This window comes from Apus apus, chromosome 3, assembly GCF_020740795.1.
Source record: "Apus apus isolate bApuApu2 chromosome 3, bApuApu2.pri.cur, whole genome shotgun sequence".
NCBI lineage: Eukaryota > Metazoa > Chordata > Aves > Apodiformes > Apodidae > Apus > Apus apus.
Genome location: NC_067284.1, coordinates 62,283,760 through 62,304,138, shown reverse-complemented (window position 1 = coordinate 62,304,138; position 20,379 = coordinate 62,283,760). Strand labels below are relative to the sequence as shown.

General features: G+C 38.8%; 1 protein-coding gene across 4 annotated transcripts in view; it reads right to left on the bottom strand.

Annotated features, from left to right (window-relative positions):
* Positions 1-5,303: 5,303 nt before the first annotated feature.
* The window catches only part of LIN9 (lin-9 DREAM MuvB core complex component), a 42,080-nt gene continuing 27,004 nt past the window's right edge, over positions 5,304-20,379 (bottom strand). For all 4 annotated transcript variants that reach the window (XM_051613676.1, XM_051613673.1, XM_051613674.1 and 1 more), the window contains 5 exons: positions 12,175-12,255; positions 8,731-8,856; positions 8,197-8,379; positions 8,003-8,100; positions 5,304-6,687 (listed from right to left, as the gene is read on the bottom strand). In XM_051613676.1, the coding sequence (XP_051469636.1) occupies positions 6,582-6,687; positions 8,003-8,100; positions 8,197-8,379; positions 8,731-8,856; positions 12,175-12,255 (594 nt within the window). In that variant the 3' untranslated portion in view covers positions 5,304-6,581. The remainder of the gene's footprint in view (positions 6,688-8,002; positions 8,101-8,196; positions 8,380-8,730; positions 8,857-12,174; positions 12,256-20,379) is intronic.

Here is a 20,379-nt window from a genome sequence, read left to right as displayed (position 1 = left end):
CTTACACCAAGGTTAATGTTAACTACAAAAAAAGTAGGAGAGTGTTTAATGAAGACTGAAAGGCCTTTTTAGATCTGCATTTGAATATTAGGGATGAGACAAGCTGTTTACTTGATAGTGATCTGCATGACTGCACTGAGAACATCAAAATTAGTAGCAACAGAAACCTCTCCTGTAATTCAGTTAATTTACTAAAGAAGACTATTACTGTATGTGCATATTGAGGAAAAGGCCAATTCTTCCTGCCTACAAAGCTACACTCAAGTAGAGCAAGTTGTAAGACTGCAATTCTGAATGAGCACTGGAATGCCATGATGTTCTGCTGGTTTGGAAGCTCAGAAAGGGACAGTGACCTGCATACTGGTGGCAGAAATACCCTATAGAAGGAATTATTCCCCATTAGAATAAGGTCACCATTGCACACAATGTTTTAGTGTCACCCCATAGCATAACTGTGCTTGCCAGATCTGGGACAGCTGAACTGTGGTTGAACTGCAAGCTTGTCAAGCCAAGCAGTGCAGCAGCTTAATACTCTCCCTCCAAAAGACCTGTCCTTGAAAAAACAAAAACAACCAAACAAATCAGATTCCATCTGCCCCAAGTGGACCTGGGTGCCTAAGGAGCTGTTAACATTAGGGGTTGGAAAGACCCCAGAAGGATATAATTATTGTGGAGACTGGAAATGGGACAGATGGTTGTTGGGGTGGGGCAGGGTGAATTGGAGTGTATTGACTGTAAGAAACAAAACTAACTTGTTCTATTCCTGCAGACTTAAGTTACAGTAGTTGCAGTGAGCTCTTGAGATTCCTACTACATTTAGGCCATATTCAGCAGAAATGGTCATATTGTTACTGTATTTCACCAAACCTCAGTAACATGAACTCTGACCCAACATGCCATTAACCAAGGAGAAATGCAGCCTCTAAAGAGGCAGCATGTGTGTTCACATTGCCTATGCAATGCCTATGCCTAACTTGTAAGTACAGAAGCAGCATCCTGACAGGGCAGTGCGGGACTACAGAGATTAGTACAGTTAAGTCAGCAGCTGCTGCTGGGAGAGGCAGCCCTTGCCTTTTCCTTGAGCTGGCACCTGTGCCTAGCTCAGCTGGCTGAGTGCACCACAGACAGAACACAACAAAAAGGATGACCTGTTCTTCAGCAGCATAGCTCCCTGAACTGGCACAACTGTGAGGTTTATAAGCAGCAGGTGACAAGGACAGGGGTGTGAGGGGCAGCTCCTTTTTCCCGAGTTAACAGTAGATAATGTTAGTTACTGTCAGACTAGAGCTATATGCTGTAGGTTAGGCTTTGGCACATTTAAAAGGTTGGTGGGAAGGGACATTTCTGTCTTCTTTACCAGACAGACAGTAACATGACAAAATAATGGGTAGCATAATTAAAAAAGCAATTGCAGGTGTTTTCAGTTATCAATTAAAATAAAACTTGGGGGAAAAAAAATAACATTTGGGAAAAATCACATAAAAGAGAACATAAGGGACACACAGAATAAAAACAGGGTCTAGATAACATTGAAACTGTGAGAATTCGACAAAACCAGATTCCAATTAGAGAAAAACACTCCCCGAGTACTCAACAGCCCAGCCTCGAGACAGGCCTGCAGGACAGATGGAAGGGATGGAAAGGAGCACTCACCACAGCTTATCTTGGTTACAGCCTTGAGCACTGGGGGAAAACAGATTGAGTAATTGAAATCATTGTGTTAATATATGAATGAGCCATTAGCATACTAAGATACACACTGACAGGCTAGAGGGACCCCTACTAACAACAAGCCCCTAACTCTCTGAGCTTGTGCAGTGAAATTCCTGAGCATTGACACTTCAAATGGAAGCAAGAGATTAGTGACCAATCGTGTGTGCCAGTGATAGAATAATGTTAAAGTTCTTTCTCACGTTTTGGTTATAAAAGTAGCACTTATGTTTTGGGAAATTGATTTGCTGTGTGGAATACCACCCTGCTCCCTTTTCTGTGCAGAACTGGATATTAAAGCAAATATCTTGACTCTGTGTGTGGATTGGCATCTTGCACACTGGGTAATGGACCCCACTTTCAAGACAACAGTTTTGGTGACCCAGATGAGACTGTCCAGAGCCTTGCTTGGATTGTCTTGCCTTCCAGTGGTGATCGGGCTGCCTGGGGCTCCAGCACCCTTGACCTGATCTGGGAACTCTGGTGGCTTCTTTTGTGTCAGGAAGTGAGCAACTCAAAAGTGCAATACTAAAAGAGATATTTGGCAGGGGAGGGGGGGAGGAGGGGAAAGCAGTCTCTTTCAGTTTTATTGGTACCATAAAACAAAATAGGGTTTCACATATAGACACATGGCAAGACAAGGGGGGTTATTTGTCTCTGCCAGAGCTGAGTGTTTGAAACAGTGGTCAATCTTTTAAGGTTGCAATATGGGTATGACTACCTTCAGTGAGATACCTCCTCACTCTCCTCTCAGAAGCATCCTTAAAAAAATTGGAAAATACTTCAGAATGTTCTAATGACAAAAGAGAACATTATAATATATTGCAATTGTTGGCCACTAAATGGAATGTTGAATTATTACATTATATTTCAGTTGATGATGTTTTGTAGCAGTATGGGTAAGCGGGATGTGGTGCTGTATGTGGATGTTTTTTGATTTTGTATAGAAGGCCAGAGATTCAAAAGAGGTATGGTATGAAGGAGGATTATATTTTGTATGCAGGATTAAGAACTATTAAGAAAGGTTGTTGTAAGTTGGTCAAAGGGGATGAGGATGTATAAGATGTGAGGTTGTTGGTGCCCTCAGCCCCCCTGAAAACGTATCACCTGAGTATGAGAGGAGTGAAAAGGGGCGGGGTCGGTGAGTGGGCAATCAGAGAATACAGATTGTAGCCTGATTACCAGTGTCCTGCTGTTCAGGCCCCCTTGAGACAAGCAGTCAGGGTGGAGGGTCAGCCTGTTTTTGTGTGTGTCTCTGTTAAATTGGAAACAGTCTGTGGTGTATCAGTTTAATCCAGAGGGGATGTACAGGCTAATCAAAATAATCATGATGAGACATAACCCCACCTGGGGAGATATTTTTTAGAGACCCTCCTCACTACTGAGGAAAAGCAAAATATCCACAAGGTTACATTAAATAGGTTATGCCCAGGGAGAACCCAGACTGGGATCCTAACTCCGGGAAGCACCTGGACGGACATAGGTGATATCAGCCCTCTGTGGGGTTTGGCTTGGAACTCGTAAACAGAAAAACTTGTCAAAATTATATGAGGTTAGACAGGGGTCTGATGAGGAACTCTTTATGAGAGGCTGTGTGAGACTGCTAGAAAGTGGACAGATTTGGATCTGGAGGAGGAAAGAAAGATGTTTAACATGCTATTTATTGGTCAGTCAGCCTTGGATATCAGAAATTGCTGAAAATGGATGGGGCAGGAGGAATGCTGATCTCACATGCTTGAAATAGCATACAAGGTGTACAACAATCAAGGTGAGGAGGAGAAAAAAAAGAACAAAATGAAATTGCAGGCATTTTTATTAGCTGCCATTATAACTGAGAGTAATTTTGAGAGACATGGGAGAGAAAAAAGCAGAGGCTAGGGCAGGGCGAGACATACAAGATCATTGTCTATGAGAGATCACTGAAATCGAGCCCCCTTAGGGTTAAATCAGATTGCAACTTGCCAGGAGCAGGGGGCACTGGAAAAATGAGTGCCCACAATAGGAGCAAGAAAGATAGGGAACAGGAAAATTTGGAAACCGATGTGAATTTGATAGTGGTGGAGGAATCTGACTCAGACTGAAGGGGATCAGAGGAAATGATTAGTATTTCCTCATCTTATCTTCTGGTTCCAATTAAATGGGGGGGCAAATTTGTAGATTTTTTTGTTAGATAGTAGAGCCACAGATTCAGTAGTTAGTAGTTGTAAGGGACCTTTAAATAAAATTACAGTACCAATTGCTGGGGCAATTGGAGAGGCCATTCCTGAAACCAGTGGACTGCACAACGGGAAATAAGAAACTAACTCATGAATTTGTCTATATGCCAGAACGTCCCCTGCCATTATTAGAATGTGATTTTTTGTGCATATTGAATGCTCAAGTAACCTTCTCTGAGAATTCTGTGCAGTTACATAATCCATAGGAGATGGCATAGAAGGCACAGATTTGCCTGCTACCAGTGACACCTTCTACATAGGAACCTGAACACAACATTGCAGACACAGTGATAAATGCAGTGATTCTTCTGGTCTGTTTTTTGGAAGAACCAGGTACAGCAAAGAGCGTGACACCTGTTAAGATAGAGTTAAAGCCTAGAGCTCAACCAGTAAGAAACAAACAGTATCCCTTAAAATTGGAAGCCTGAGAAGGGTTGGCACTATTAATTAACACCTTTTAAAAATACCATTAAGAGAATGCCAATCTGAATTTAACTCCTATATTACCAGTAAAGAAACCTCAATCTCAAGAATACAGGTTGGTTCAGGATCTAAGAGAAATCATTTGGATAACTGTGGATGTGCATTCTGTGGTTCCCAACTCATATACATTGCTTGCATCTATAACTAAGACCAATGTTTATTTTCCAGTTTTGAAGGGCACTTTCTTCTGCAGCCTGGCAGACAAGGCAAGGTGAACCATTATAGCATTTGAATGGGAAAATCTGACAACAGGGATGAAAGCACAGCTGTGTTGGATGGTGCTTCCAAAAGGATTAAAGAACAGCCCTACCCTGTTTGGTAACACACTAGCAAAGGAACTGGAACAGTGGCAAGGTAACAACTAACACATCACACTTTTTCAAGTATATTGATGATACACTGATTGGTGCCAATTACAGAAGAGGAACTTCTACAAGGTGACTGACTACTAACAAACAGGTCTGTGCCAGCAGACCTGATTTAAAAGATGAATCGCTGAGTAATTCAGACATGGAAGTGAGGTGTGCCAGTGATAAAGTTCTTTCTCATATTTTTGGGCATAAAAGTAGCACTTGTGTTTTGGGAAACTAAGCTTGCTTTTTGGAATACCACCCTCCTCTTTTCTGTGCAGAACTGGATACTAAAGCAAATACCTTAACTCTGTGTGTCGACTGCCTTCTTGCACCTCAGGTAATGGACCTCACAACACAGGGATCACTACAGTTTTGAGAGGTAGATTTCCAAGGGTAACTCAGCAAAACTAATGTTCAGTATAATTTTGTAATATTCCTTGTAGATTTTCTAACTACCTTTTAAAACATCTACTCACCTTGTCCTTGTGTTTCATTTCCATCAATTAAATTAACTTCTCTTAAAAAAAATTACCAGGGACCATTTGCAAGAAAGTTTGCATTTTTGTGAAATACATCAACTCTCTTAGGTCAATTTATTCAGTTACAAATTTCATTGAGAATAAAAGATTTATGCATTTCTCTTAATTAATAGAACAAGTTTAGCTAAATATAAACTCTGCGCTCAAGTTTTGCAGTGGCACAATACCAACACGGAATACAGAAGCATCTTTAAACTATACAAAAATTTAAAATTGAAAATAATCCTGTTTACATATTCTTTATACATTAACATATAAAAGACCTCATTTAATGAGGTATCTAAAAGAATCAAAAACATCTCTACAGCTATCTCTGAAAATTCATATCTGGAAACAGTTCATAACACAGAAGCTTTACAAGACTATTTAAACAAAACAATACACACTTTTTACAAGATTAACATTTCAAAAGGTATTCATAGGCAGGTTGTCACTTTTTATTTTTGCAGTTTAGCTCACTGGTTATCCTTAATTATAAAAATCTTACTATTTATACATGTTGGATATTGTTGGATAACCAGTAATCTTATTTAAAAATTGTGCAAAACAAACAAAAAATTGGAAAAACAGTATGTTTGACCAGTTGTTTATATAAAATACCAACTAAAGCACTTCTCTTGCCCCATGTGAAGGGAAAAAGCCATAACCAATCTCCTGGAAAATTACCAGTTGCATTTTATATTCCTTCATCAGACTCCTTCTTCAAGTTACAATAAATTATAAGCTCCAACAAGATATTGACTGCTCGACAGACCTGCCCAACATCCCCAAGTTGACAGCTTCTGTTTGCTATGTGTCCTGCTGCTGCTTCTTTAGATCAGGAACACTCAGCCGGCATTGTCACCAGGCTTCCTGGAGGCTGAAACTCTCAATACCTACAAAGCGTAGCTTCACATAACAAAGACTTGCCATGTGGCTACTGATTTGAGCCATTTCCTCTTCCTCTCTTCTAACATACCAGAAGAGCCAACAGCAAGAGGTGTGCAGAATTTGTCTGAACTTTTGAAAACTAAGTTCAAATTATATGAAACTATGTTTTCAAGTTTATTATAATAAATGCAATTACCAAGAGATTACCAGTTAGCAAAACTACTGTATGTGAATAACAGAGAAATCTAATGTAACACTGGTTTTCATAAGCAGCAGATGGAATATATTTAAAAGGGTCTTTTCTGAGAGGTTTTGTTTTCCCTTCTTCTGGCAGTTAGGATATTTGGTGATGCCTATATAAAGGAAGAGGATTTTCCAGAACTACTTGCTGTACACTTGAAAGAAAATTTTCAGTCTCTGTTGGTGTTATTAGCTGCAAAAGCATGTAAATTTCCCATCTGGCTCAGACCACTCTGAATATGTGCAACATGGATCTCAACGTTATTCTGAAAACAGCTACAGGAAGGAAAAAGAAAGAGTGTTAAACCCCACATTGAAGAGTTGTGCCTGGATATTTCTACAGTGAAAGTCAAGGTATGAACATTGCCAATGCAAAAGTTCAGATGAATCAGAGATTAAGCAGTACATGTAACTTCATGCAACTAGTAATTACTAAAGTAGTAATGCAACTTCATAGAGACATTATGTGAAAATAGCACAAAGACCTGCATAGAATCAACAGTTACTGACTTGGGTACTTAAAAAAAGACTTTAACATGATCAGAATTAATGAAATAAAAATATTATGAAGACATGCTAAAATGCCCTAAATAAGTACAATGAAATGGAAGCATCATTACTTTCTTTGCAGTGTACATCAACCTTTAGTTGAGTCCATTGCAAAGGGCAACTTACAGTGTTGATCATAGGGAAGTTTCACTAATGTTTGGGGTTTATTTTTGTTTTTACTAATGAAAAACGGTAGAAAATCTAATTTCTCAATAATTATTTTTAAATCAAAAGGTCATCCTACAAGCTTTGCAAAAGAAGAAAAATTTGTGTTTGTAGTGTCTCATTATTACCTAGCAATAGGAGCATGGACACTATAAAGGAATACTTAGCATTAGGTATATTTTACTAACTTATGTAATTTAGCAGCATTGTAATGATAAAAAAAAAATCCTAGTGGCAAATTGCTGGGGGCTGCAGTGTACTCCAGACAAGTATCACCACATTTTTGCTCTTTTTGTAATGTTGCCCTAGGTCCCTCCTTGTGACAACTGTTGAAAAATGGCCCATCTAGACTAGACGGACCTTTGATGTGGCTCAATATGGCCATTCTTCTGTTTTTTGGTTTAAAATATTGCTCATGGAAGCTGGTCAGAAGCTATAATTGTTTCATAGGACAGCTTTTGCTATTTACATACAAGAGGTTGAGTAAGTATGCAGAAAGAATACTGTAACTCTATTGTCCTGTGGCTTAAAGAACTTCTAATACATTTACTTGGTGGGTTCTGAAGTCGGAAAATGTTATAAGATAACTTATTAGTTGTCATAAATTACTGAAGAGCAAGAAAGTCTAGCTGTTGCTGATCCAGTTTAGCACCTTTTTTCTTTTTTTAAAATCAGGTTACTTCACTGATAGGTTCAAACAGAAAACTGCTATTTTCAGATTCCCTTTAAGAAGTCCCCTTTTAAATGGGATAATTCTTATAAGTAAAAGTTACCAGATTAAAACCCTTAATTATAATCAAAGTTCATCTCTGAAGTACAGTAAGAATTGCCTGCTGGCATAAAATGTGTTAAGAATGAAATATCCAAAACCTAATACCTGATATTTGAGGAGTCTATTGAATTCTTAATGTCATTTAATGAATCTGTTAGTGATTTAAATTCAAAGGAATTCAGGTCACCTCCTTCTGCTAGACACTGTGGAGAGAAGAAAACAAAAAATGTTCTCAGAAACGGACAGAGCATTAATACTGTGCATTTTATGAGAGAAAATATTTTTTTCAAACATTTTACCTTAATCTGCAGTAATATTGCTGTAAGTCTAGAAATAAGATCAGTTAAATTTTCACTTGCAACACAAAGCTGTCCTGCTGTTGAGGAATTTGCTTGCCTGACTATCTCCTGAGCTTCCTCTTCACACCTACGCCTCAGATCTGTGGGTTGGTCTGCAGGTTGGAGGCCTTGGTCAGGAGCAAGCTGCATAGGTGTAATAAAAAGATAAGAAGAATTAAGATCTCCTTCGGATTTGGTGTAAATGAAATGACAAATTATTTCAAAGAGAGTTCATGGTATATAGCATGCAGTATTTTTTCCTCAATTTTGTACATGCATGTCTATTTTGAAATGGTCACCGGCATCAGCAAAAGTGTCTGCATTCTGGTAAAAGAAACAGGGTCAAAGGCAGAAACAGAGAAGGAATCCAATATAGCTGCAAGTAGTTTCACTTCAAAGAGACCCCCACCTATTCCCTATTCCCCAAAAATTCTCATTTTTTTAACCTAGGTTAAATAAAACCAACATGTACATAGAAATTTAGCAAAATCTTACCTCATAACAATACTGTTGAACTTTATGCAAAACTTTATTTAAGTCTTTGTTTAGTTGTTCTAGATCCAGAACAACAGTTGCATATCTCCTCTGAAACTCAATGCCTATTGGCACAGAATAGGATTTCTGTGGAAAAGACAAAGCATATAAAAGTTAATGCAATACTATACATTTATATATTTTGAACTCATCAGAAGTAACTTTCACTGGCAAATAATATTGTGATATTTGAAATCTCAGTGTTTAACAGAAAAATATCAACATACAAAACATCAAAACCTAGTGTTGCTATTTAAAACTTCAAGTGACAACTGTGTAGTAACTACCACACTTTTATTATCTTCATAAAGTGCTACAACCTGTGGTGGTAAACATTACATACAATGACTATGGACCAACCTGCTTATATCTCCAGTAGTTAGGTATGGCTTTTCTCTGCTCCACCAACAGAAAACTATCCTGTCAGTAGGACAACAGTACAGGACAATATGGTGATGAGCACCTCTGCTGTAGCATAGGAGGCACAGTTGTCTAGTAAGTTAGTGGTCACCTAAGGATGACTTGGTGCTATGTACCTTCTGGTAACAAGTAGAGATTGTGCCAAAAAAGAAAGTTACTAAAGCATATATATGATAACATAAGTATTTGGGTAAGCAGAGTTTTCCATAATAATTAAATACCAGAATACAATATGTTTTTCTTACACTGTTTTCAGAACGTGTCTTGACACTGTTTCGGTGATATTTATGAAATTGAAACAAAACATACAATATATGATAACATTTCCTCCACAAATGGTCTCTTGAAAGATAAGCTGGATGTATTTCCACTGCTGCTCAGCCACAAGTCTGAGATACAGGTACCTCATACAATCAAACCTGCAGCTCTAGATTTTACACCAAGAGATAAAGCAAATTGCAAAGTCAAGAGCTTTCATCAGGAGGATCCAGGACAAACACTCAAAATCAAAGTTTCAGTTATCAGTTCAAAGTTCCTCATTAAATTTAATCACTGAAATGATCCCCAGGGATTTACAAGTCTAAGTACCAAATTAATAGGGCTTTAAACTAACATTGTAACTTCAGAGTTCACTTAAGAGCAAATTGCAAACCAGCATAAATTTGACATATTTCCTGCAGCTCTGGAACATAAGGAAAAAATTGTTACTTTAAGACCTTCTCCAGTGACTACCCTACTCCAGGTTAGCTGTGAGAGCCACAGACAATTGTGAATTCCCCATCAGAGAGGAAAGGGTATTCTATGCAAGTGATGACGAAATAAGTATTTCTCAGCACCAGCACTATTTCTGATGTGGGAGAAATCCAGTATCTGGAAACACTGACAAACAGTTGAACTGGCAGATAACAGGTAGATGGCCTGCAGTAGATGGAAGCAAGGTAACATCTGTCACTGAGCCCCTATATGCTTCCCTGGAATGACCAGCATCATCTTTACCTTGTCTTCATTGTAGGTCAAGTGAAAAAAATGAACTAGACATCCTTTTTATTTAGATTTGTTTATCCAAATGACTTTTAGAAAAGCTTTTACTGTTTTATGTACATGGTAACTTGCCTATAGCCTGCAACCAAGACTAGTAATGTCAACATGCTTAGCTATTAATAAACTGTCCTTTCAGAAAAATGAAATAGCTCCTCTGAAGGCATCTCTTGCCTCATGTAAATTTTTATTATTATTACTGCCAGATAATAACGGACTACATACAGTACCAGTTCTGATTTTTGTCAGTTCTGTTTATTTTTATATTGCATCATTCACAAAACTACTGTTTTTATACTGAACAGTTGTGTTACTCTTAACAATTATCAAATCACAATTGTATGATTATCAAAGTCTGACCACTAAACTATACCTGAATGAACTCAAAGGATTCTATTTCAGTCGTGTTCAGGTATGTTACCGATGTCTGAGTGCCAGAATAAGATTCTTTTTCAAAGAAAATACATATTAAAGGAGAAACAACATATACTCAGTTTCCCAAACATAGATGGGATTACCAACAGACAAAGAGGATCAGAAGACAGGCTAAAGAATATGGCCCAGCAGAAAGGTATCATGTCCTCTATTTTTATCAGGACAACCTTTAATAGTAAAGGGGGTTGCTTTACGATTGCAGGTTTACAAAGGCAACAACTAAAGGGAAGAACTTCAAAAGTATTTCAAAGACCTTATCTAGGCTACAACTCAGCTAAAATACATTTCTTTCTAGACCTTTTTCTTTCATGTTGCTTCTTTGCCCTTGCAATTTTGTTATTTCCCTTGATCTTCTTATTCTACAATACAGTTAATTTATGACTTAATAGCTGAGTGACCTTAATAAGCAAATTTTTGCCAGAGGAAGGCTACCATAATTCCTATGCATTTCCTTAGCTATGCAAAAGTTCAAATACCTCAGTTAAACCAAAAAGTTTTTAAACTTGTTTTAAGAAGAGTTGGTAATTTTTCAGTATCAGAGTTACAGCTTGCACTGGTATGTCTTAATCTTGCTTCTTTTTCCATCTATTTTAACTTTGATATGCAAAATTAAAAGACAAAACATTTGATGAATGGAAAAAAAACACAGTAACTGAAATGATAAGGTTTTGAAGAGCAGCATCACAGCACAAAAGAAGAAAATTACAGACACAGGGATAGGGCAGTAGGAAGCAGAATGAAAGAATGTACATGTGCACTGAAAGGACAGAGGGAAATCTTACCACTATAAATCAAATCCTTCAACATTCAAATGTTTTACATGAACAACAACAACAACAAAAAAAATCATCATTTTTTATTTCAAGAAATACAAAGCATCTGCTTCCCCTCCACAAACCCTTAGCCTTCTCTGAGTACATTGTAGAGACAACTGTTTGAATGGATGCTAGCAGAAGGTTGAGACTTATACCTTTCCACTGCCAAGTTGACTGATAGCCATGGGTGGTAGAATTTTTATAATTTTGATTTACTGATGGATGATTAGATAAAACCTAGCAAGAAAAACAATTCTTCTGCTACTAATTATGCTGTAGCTGCTTTGGTATTGTAATTTTAAATGCAGGTCAAGGGCACTCAGAGCTTATATATAAAATCTTTAAACTGAGTTACTGTTTTAGCCAGAAAGCTAAGTAAGTACATACCACCCACAAAATAAAATTATATCCTACCATATAAACTTGTACCCAAGATTCTCACAGTACATTATTTCCTTACTTTGTGACAATTTACAAATGCTATGTCAATGTTAACAGTAGTTTCCAAAGCGTAATGCTTTCAAAAGGAAATATTTGAAACAACTGACCTGAGTCATCTTTTAAAAAAAAATTAAAAATTCACATTATAGAAAGAGATAAAATATAGATTTTTATCTAGACTCTAGGTTTTTTTAAATCTATTTGCACTAGCTGTTAAAGCATATCCTGTTTTAAGAACTGAAGAGAACATTCTCACCAGCTTTTCTGCTTCTGTATTCATCTCTCTCAATTGCTTGATGTGTTCCTTCTTGATCATGAGGATTTTTGATAACCTGGTCTAAAACAAAGGAACTAATTTTAGAATGAATAGGTCCTTAAGCAGTTTTGAAATGCAATAGGAATTCAATGTACTAAAATCTGTGTTTCTTCCAGAATGTTAAAATATATTTCTCAGTTGCAAGTAAATAAAAATTAATTAAAATTAAATAATGGATTTTCCAGATATTTTTAAAGCATTTTAAAGTACCCTAGATTGGAGAAAAATGCATCAGCTAGAAATACCCTATAGGAAGAAAAATATTATTTATGGCCAGATAGAGGCTAAAGCATCAAGAATCTTCTTTTTTTTTTTTGCAGCCTGAAGGTAAGCAAAGAGTGTTATCACCATGTACTACAATTAATATCACTCACCTTACCAAACCTTTTGCTCACAGTTCTCAGCCTGTTCTCAGCTGTGCCCTTGACTGAGCACCAGCCCTTTGTGTACACTCTTGCAGTAAAACCTGGTATAGAGATTGGATCTATTTTATACAGAACAACTCTGGACTTTACATTTCCTTCTTTCGTAATGGGAATACCCTTTTTGTGCTGCCCCTGGGACTTAGCAGGCTGAAGTGGAAATAACTAGGAGTGCATCACTCCTAAAACTATTAATTCTCTTTAGGGGCCCAAGAGAAGTCCTAGCTGAGCTACAAGCAGCAACAGTTTTAATATTAAAACAGAGCCAAGATTTCATGGTTTATAAACTGCAAATGGGTTAACCGCATCTTAGTAGTGAAACATGGGACTAGGAGAAATAGGGATTTCTAGTTCAACATACATCTGCTTATATATAATATCCCTTGTCGATTTCCAAGTTCAGTCTTAAAGCAGACAGGTTTGTTGCCCTCACAACACCTAATGGAAAATTGCTCCAGGACCTCTTTCAGCTAATTATGATTCATCTTGGGATTTCCACGTTAAATGCATCCCTGTTTGCTTCACAGCAATTTGTTCCGATAAAACTGTTTTTCAGCTAAACATAGGCTCTTCCCTGTTTATTCACAGACAGTAAACATACTTCTTCTCCACCGTTCTTCCACTAGACTAATCACAATCCAAGCCTTTCCAGTCTCCACTCCCGTAAAAGGCTCTTGATCTCCTTGACTTCTGTGGCCCTTTCTATATCTTTTTTCCATTCACTGTTATCTTTCCTGAATGTGAGCAACAGAAAGTCTGTACCAGTATTCCTAATGACAGACCTGTAAACCACACCTGTAAAACAGCACCATCAGTACTTTCCTCTTTCTACAACAAACACTCTGCCAGATGAATCTTACAATTGGATGGCAACTGCTGATCAGACATACAGAGGCAATACTTCATAGGCTATCACTCTTCCAATTCTAGCTGCTCATTTCTATCCCTGCGCTCTTCCCCAGTGCCCATGCTGAGCCAGTACTTGCATTTTTGCAGCTACATGAAGAACCCAATCAGGGAACTGATAATGACAAACAATACATTCCAAAAAGGAAGGGGAAAAAAAAAATTAATTATTACTTGTGAGCTGCATTTCTCCCTGATCTGGCTTTGAACACACCACACAAATGCTCATGTTGGCAAAACACACCTAGGAGGAAGGAGAGCACTGTATACCATGTGATATTGCTGCCAGAGTTAGTTGTCAAGCTCTACTGTCATCACAATCTGGCAACAGCCTAAAACACCAAATTCATCCTCCTTGATGAAGCCAGGGAGTCCCCAACCTAATGCAGAATATATTATTTGTCCCCTAGACTTGCAAGGTGTTTGGTGCTTAACTTGTACTTTGATGCCCAGACATCTTCAAGGATGCAGGACTCTAGTTCTCCAGCTAACAATTTTGGATTTTGAATTCATACTATTCCCAAAATACTCCAGTGACCAAGCTGATTCTTTCTACAAGAAACCATGGCCATTCACTGTATGTAAGATGTCTAACAATTTTCTCTAATTGGTACATTAAATAGACTTCCATTTTCATTTGCCAGTATCATCAGTGAATACTTCAACTACGTTCAGCCCTATTTTCCTTGAGAAATTCTTGTCTAACAGCTCTATTTTCAGCATAACTCATCCTGTTTACTGTTATAATTTATAGCTTTCATTAAATTGGAAACAAGTTATTAATACAATGATTTTCCATTGAAAGAGATGGGCATACTGGTTGGGCTGTTCATTTAGATTTCTGCTTTAGATTTAATTTTTTAGTCAAAAGAATATTTTTAAGAACACAGCATTTCAAAGTAAAATCTGCAATAACTTACTACAGTATATTGTAAACATTTTTGTAAGATAGACAAAAATCTAGTATTCATTTTTGGATTTTTTCCTTCTGCATTTAAGTTGAGAAGGTAACTCATTTTTCTACAGCTATCAGGAAGATGCTAATTCACGTTTCTGACAGTGCTGCACTGACATACTCTCTCTACTGGGCATGCGGGAAACCCTGCAATCTGTTCTGTCCTGGATTGCTTCCTTCCCTCTTTTTTCCCCCCAAAACAAGCTGTAGCCAAGTGCTTGGAAAAACATCCTCCAAATTTAATACTGACTAAAATGTAAGAATGTTATCTATAAATTTTGACTTGCAGCATAGTCTACGAAATACTTAAGGATACATAGTGCATGTAAGCATGAACCTTTTTTACTTGTTTCTTGTTGACTTTATTCTTAACCAGTATTAATTTTTGAGCTATTCTCCTAATACGCATCCTTGTCCACCGTAAAAACCAGAAAGAATAGCAGTCTCTGATGCAAAAATGCAAACATGTAAAAATTAATATAAAGATTTAAAAACCCTAAAACTTACTGTAGAACTGTGATTAATGTTTGCTTTCAACTGCACGTTCTATGTAAAGAGAATACCTCTAATACTTACTTAGCAGTGTCTGCATGTGATTTTGGCTGCACTTTCTTTTGTTCCCAATTTATTTCAGAACACAAAGAATTAAGAGGCTGGGTTGAAACCTGGGTTTCAACCTGGGTTGAAAAATGTGTGATGTATTTTTTCCTGTTTTGTACAAAATAAAGTTTTCCCATGAAATTGTTTATTCATGTTATGATAAATAATTGTCTGGCAATAGTTGCGCAGTAAGTTTTATTTGAATCAAACATTTTGTGATAATTTACTTCCTGAATAACTACTAAATCAGAAGGAGGGCTTCTGCCTTTTTACTGTACCAATGCATAAGAACGACTAGAACTTACTTAACAGTCACCTTTAACATAAAAATATCTCTGTACTGCTGAAAGCAGTGCAATCGATCATCACTATTCAGCAGTTTCACATATTTCACAACACCAAATATTTCAATACCATGCTTAAGCTTTTGATTTAAAAAAATGATGCTTAAAATACTTGAGATGGTAAGTGTAAAAATAATGCATAATCCTTCAATAAGCGTTTTTTAAGCCTTGCAATTCTTTATAAAAAACCTGGGTAAATTATTAAAGCTGCTCACCTACATATATGCCAAAAATCTGTGGCTTGACTTTGTTCAAAAGCTTTTGAAAATCTTCAAGCAAAAATACGTAGTAACACGGTATCTTTGTAAAATGCCACTATTTGCAACACAAATAAGAGGCCTATACTTTTAAAACTCAGATTTCCTTATAACACATAAAAATATATCACCGAACTTGACTCAGAAATCACACACTTTTAGATTTAAAATATAGAATCAACACGTCCCGAAAGCATGGCCTGTTGTCCGGTGTGCAAGAAGCCAATCCACAGAGTCGAGATATTTGCTTTAATATCCAGTTCTGCGCAGAAGAGGGAGCAGGGTGGTATTCCACACAGCAAGCTCAGTTTCCCAAACACAAGTGCTACTTTTATACCCAAAAACATGAGAAAGAACTTTAACATTATTCTGTCACTGGCACACAAGATAGGTCAGCTAATTCCTTGCTTCCATGTGAAGTGTCAATGCTCAGGAATTTCAGTGCACATGCCCAAAGAGTAAGGGGCTTGTTGTTAGTAGGGGTCCCTCTAGCCTGTCAGTGTGTACCTTAGTATGCTAATGGCTCATTAATATATTAATACAGTGATTTCAATTACTCAATGCGTTTTTCTCAGGGCTCAAGGCTGTAACCAAGATTAGCTGTGGCGAGTGCTCCTTTCCATCCCTTCCATCTGTCCAGCAGGTGTCCTGCAGGCCTGTCTCAAGGCCAGGCTGGTGACTACTTGTGGGGGTGTTCTTCTCTAAGTGGAACCTGGTTTTGTTGAATTCTCACAGTTTCACTGTTATCTAGGCCCTGTTTTTATTCTGCCTGTCTCTTATGCTCTCTTTGAAGTGATTTTTCCCCAAATGTGATATTTATCCCCACATTTTACTTATTTTAATTGACATCAAACAGATCAACTTGACATACTGAATACTTGTAAAGTTCAATGCACCTTACGTACCCAGTTTCATTGATCATACTCAGTGACAGAAGAAATAGGAGGGATCACTCCAGATACAGTTTAGCAGCATAAAGACTGTATCTTTTGCATATTTCAATTTTTAACATAATTAATCTTACAGCAATGACATTTTTATTTTTTCTTAACTAAGCTAGATGCTAAGCCACCTTTTTTAAGATTAGCTTCATACAATACATTTTCCCTAAAAAAACTGAATAGATGATCCTGTCAAAATTAATTATGTTGAATGATGGAAACATGAGTCTCATGTGAGCTACAGACACAATTTGATTCTTTTGACCAATTACATACAATCTAAAATCTGAGAAGCATTTAGCAATATTATTTCTTGTTTTTTAGTATTTTAAACACACATAATTCCAATCTCCTTGAACAGCTTTAATTGTTCAATAATTCAATTGCTTATCTTAAGCTAAGCCAACATGAGCAATTACATTCTTCCATCACCCTCAAGACTAGCTTGCTTTGATGAGTTTTGGGATTCAACGAATCTCAGCTTCCTAACATTACTTGCTTGTGCTCTTCTGAACTGGTGTGCAAAGTCCCTGAGGATAATTTTTTCATCTAGAATATATATATATATTTGCTTTCAGGGAAAAGAGGGTTTTTTTTCTTCTCCAAGAGGGTATGACATTACATAACATAAAATACAATATAATACAATATATGATAATGCACATAGGAAAACGCTGCATAATGCAAAAATATTTTATATTTTTTTAATGAGTCTAAAACTGTATTATGTTTGCAGATAGAAATCTCTTTTTTATTTAGACCAAGTGGTACAGCTGGGAAAAACGAGACACGCTTTTGGAAACAAGAGGTAGCAGTGGTCATTGAAAGAGCTTTGAACTAGGTTTGAAGGGGGATGGGGATAAAACCAGGCTTACTAGAGAGGAGCCTGGGAGCAGCATGCCAGTGCCTGTGGGTGAAGGTGCTAGCAAGGTCTTGCAGTCTGTAGTAAGTGGAGGTGGGGGGTGGTGATGCCTAGAACTTAACAATGTGAATGACAGTGGTGAGTGTTTATGTGTAAGAATCAAGGGGAAGGCCAATAAGGCAGATATCATGATGGGAATTTGTTATAGATCTCACAACCAGGATGTAGAGGCTGATGAAATATTCTGTAAGCAGCTGGCAGAGGTCTCGATTGCTAGCCCTGTTCTTGTGGGGGACTTCAGCTTCTCAGATGTCTGCTGGAAATATAATTCAGCAGAGGGAACAGACCTGGAGGTTCCTGGATTGTGCAGAGGAAAGCTTCCTGACACAGCTGGTGAGGGAGCCAACTAGGGAGAGTGGTCTGCTGGACCTGCTGCTTGTTAAGCAGAGAGGGCCTTGTGGGTGATGTAAAGGTTGGAGGTCATCTTGAACAGGGTGATCATGAAATTATCTATAGAGTTGTTCTGGTTTGGTGGGTTTTCTGGTAGTGGGGGAACGGCCCAAGTAATGGCTCGGTAAGAAGCTGAGAAGCTCCCCCTGCTCCAAAATCAGTCAAGGAGCCATTAGAGGGACAAGAGATGCGCCTCAGTGATTAACATATGAAAGAAGGGATATAACAGAGAGGGAGGGAGGAGAAGAGCTGTGCTGGTGGTTGGTGAGGAAGAAGGGGAAGAAGGTGCCCTAGCAGAAGTTTCCCTGCAACCCATGGCAAGATGACAGGCTGTTCCCCTGCACTGATGGAGGAATGTGGTGGAACATTCCCTGAAGGCATCAGGAGGGGTGAACTTGGCCAGTAGACTTGGATCTTGTGGCCAGTGGATTTGCTGCCAGTGGACTCTGATTACACAGCTGTGGAAGACCACAGTGCCAGGGGAGTTGTCTGTTCTTGAAGGAGCCTGTGACTCTGTGAGAAGCCCAGGCTGGAGCACCTCCGGACCTCGTGGGAAGGATTCTTGAAGGAGAGGTTTGTGGAGGACTCTCTTCCATGGGAAGGACCCCATGGGGAAGCAGGGAAGGACTGTAAGGAATCCTTCTTCCTGAGGAGAAAGGTGCAGCAGGAACCATCAGCCTGTGAACTGACTCTAAATCCCATCCCCTGTCCCCCTGTGCTGCTAGGGGGAAGGAGGGAGAGAATCCAGGAACAAAGTAATTTGGGCCTGGGAAGAAGGGAGGGGTGGGGTAACATGCAAGCACTGCACTTTGTGTTGTCTGTGTCCTGTGTGTGTTTGCTTAGTGTGAGATTAAATTCTTATTTTTTCCTCAAGTTGAGTTTTGCCCAGGACCTTAATCGGTGAAGAACCCTCCTTGTCCTTTGTCTTGACCCATGAGCTTTGTCCTCCTCATCCAGTGAGTGGGGGAAGGGTGGACATTGAGTGAGCAGATATTTGGCTCTTTGCTTTGTTGTTGTGTTGGGCCCAAACCACGACAAGAGTTCTCAATTCTTGGAGAAGCAAGGTAGGGAGCCAGCAGAAGTGTCAACTTGGATTTCTGAAGGGCAGACTTTGGCCTGTTTTGGAGTATGGTTGAGAGTGTCCCTTGGGAGACAGTCCTGAAGGGCAAAAGAGCCCAGGAAGGTTGGTCATACTTCAAGGAGGAACTCTTAAAGATATAGAAGAGGGCAATCCCCAGGTCCCAAAAGATAAGCCAATGGGGAAGATGACTAGCCTGGCTAAATAGGAAGCTTTGGCTGGACCTCAGGATCAAAAGGAGAGTTTACAATCTTTGGAAAAGAGGGTTGGCAACTTTTGAGGAATACCAAGATGTAGTGAAGCTATGCAGGAGGAAAATTAGAAGGACCAAGGCTGAAGCAGAACTCAACTTGGCCACTGTGGTTAGATAACAAGAAAAGGTTTTTTTCAGTATATCAATAGAAAAAGGAAGACTAGGGAAAATGTAGACCCACTGATTTATGAGGTGGCACCCTAGTGGTGGAAGACAGAGCAAATACAGAGTTAATGAATGCCTTCTTTGCTTCAGTCTTCACTGCTGAAGCTGTCCCTCAAGAATCCCAGACACTGGATGCAAGGGGAAAGGTCTGGAGAGTGGAAGACTTTCTCTCAGTAGAGGAGGACCAGGTTAGAGACCACTTGGCAAACTGGTATCCATAAGTCCATGGGACCTGATGGGATGCACTCACAAGTGTTGAGAGAGCTGGCAGATGTTATTGCTGGGCCACTCTCCATCATGGAGAACAGGAGATGTGCCTGAGGACTGGAGGAAGGCCAGTATCACTCCAGTCTTCAAAAAGGGGCAAGAAGGAAGGCCCAGGGAACTACAGAGCAGTCAGTCTCACTTCCATCCCTGGGAAGGAGATAGTGTGACTTATTCTGGATGTCATCTCAAAATATGCTGAAGAACAGGAAGTTATTAGGAGTGGTCAATATGGATTTATCAAGGGTAAATCATCCTTGACCAATCTGCTAGCCTTCTATGATGACATAAGTGGTTGGCTGGAAGAAGGGAGAGCAGCAGATGTCATCTACCTTGACTTCAGCAAGGCTTTGACACTGTCTCCCATAACACTCATTAGGAAACTGAGGGAGTGTGGACTAGGTGATTGGACAGTGAGGTGGATTGAGAGCTGGCTGTGTAACAGAACTCAGAGGGTTGTGATCAATGGAGCAGGGTTGAGTTGGAGGTCTGTAACCCGTGGTGTCCTCCAGGAGTCAATACTTAGTCAGGTCTTGTTTAACATATTCCTCAACCACCTGGACAAGTGGACAGAGTGTATCCTCAGCAAGTTTGCTGATGATACCAAACTGGGAGGGGTGACTGACACTCCAGAGGGCTGTGCTGTCA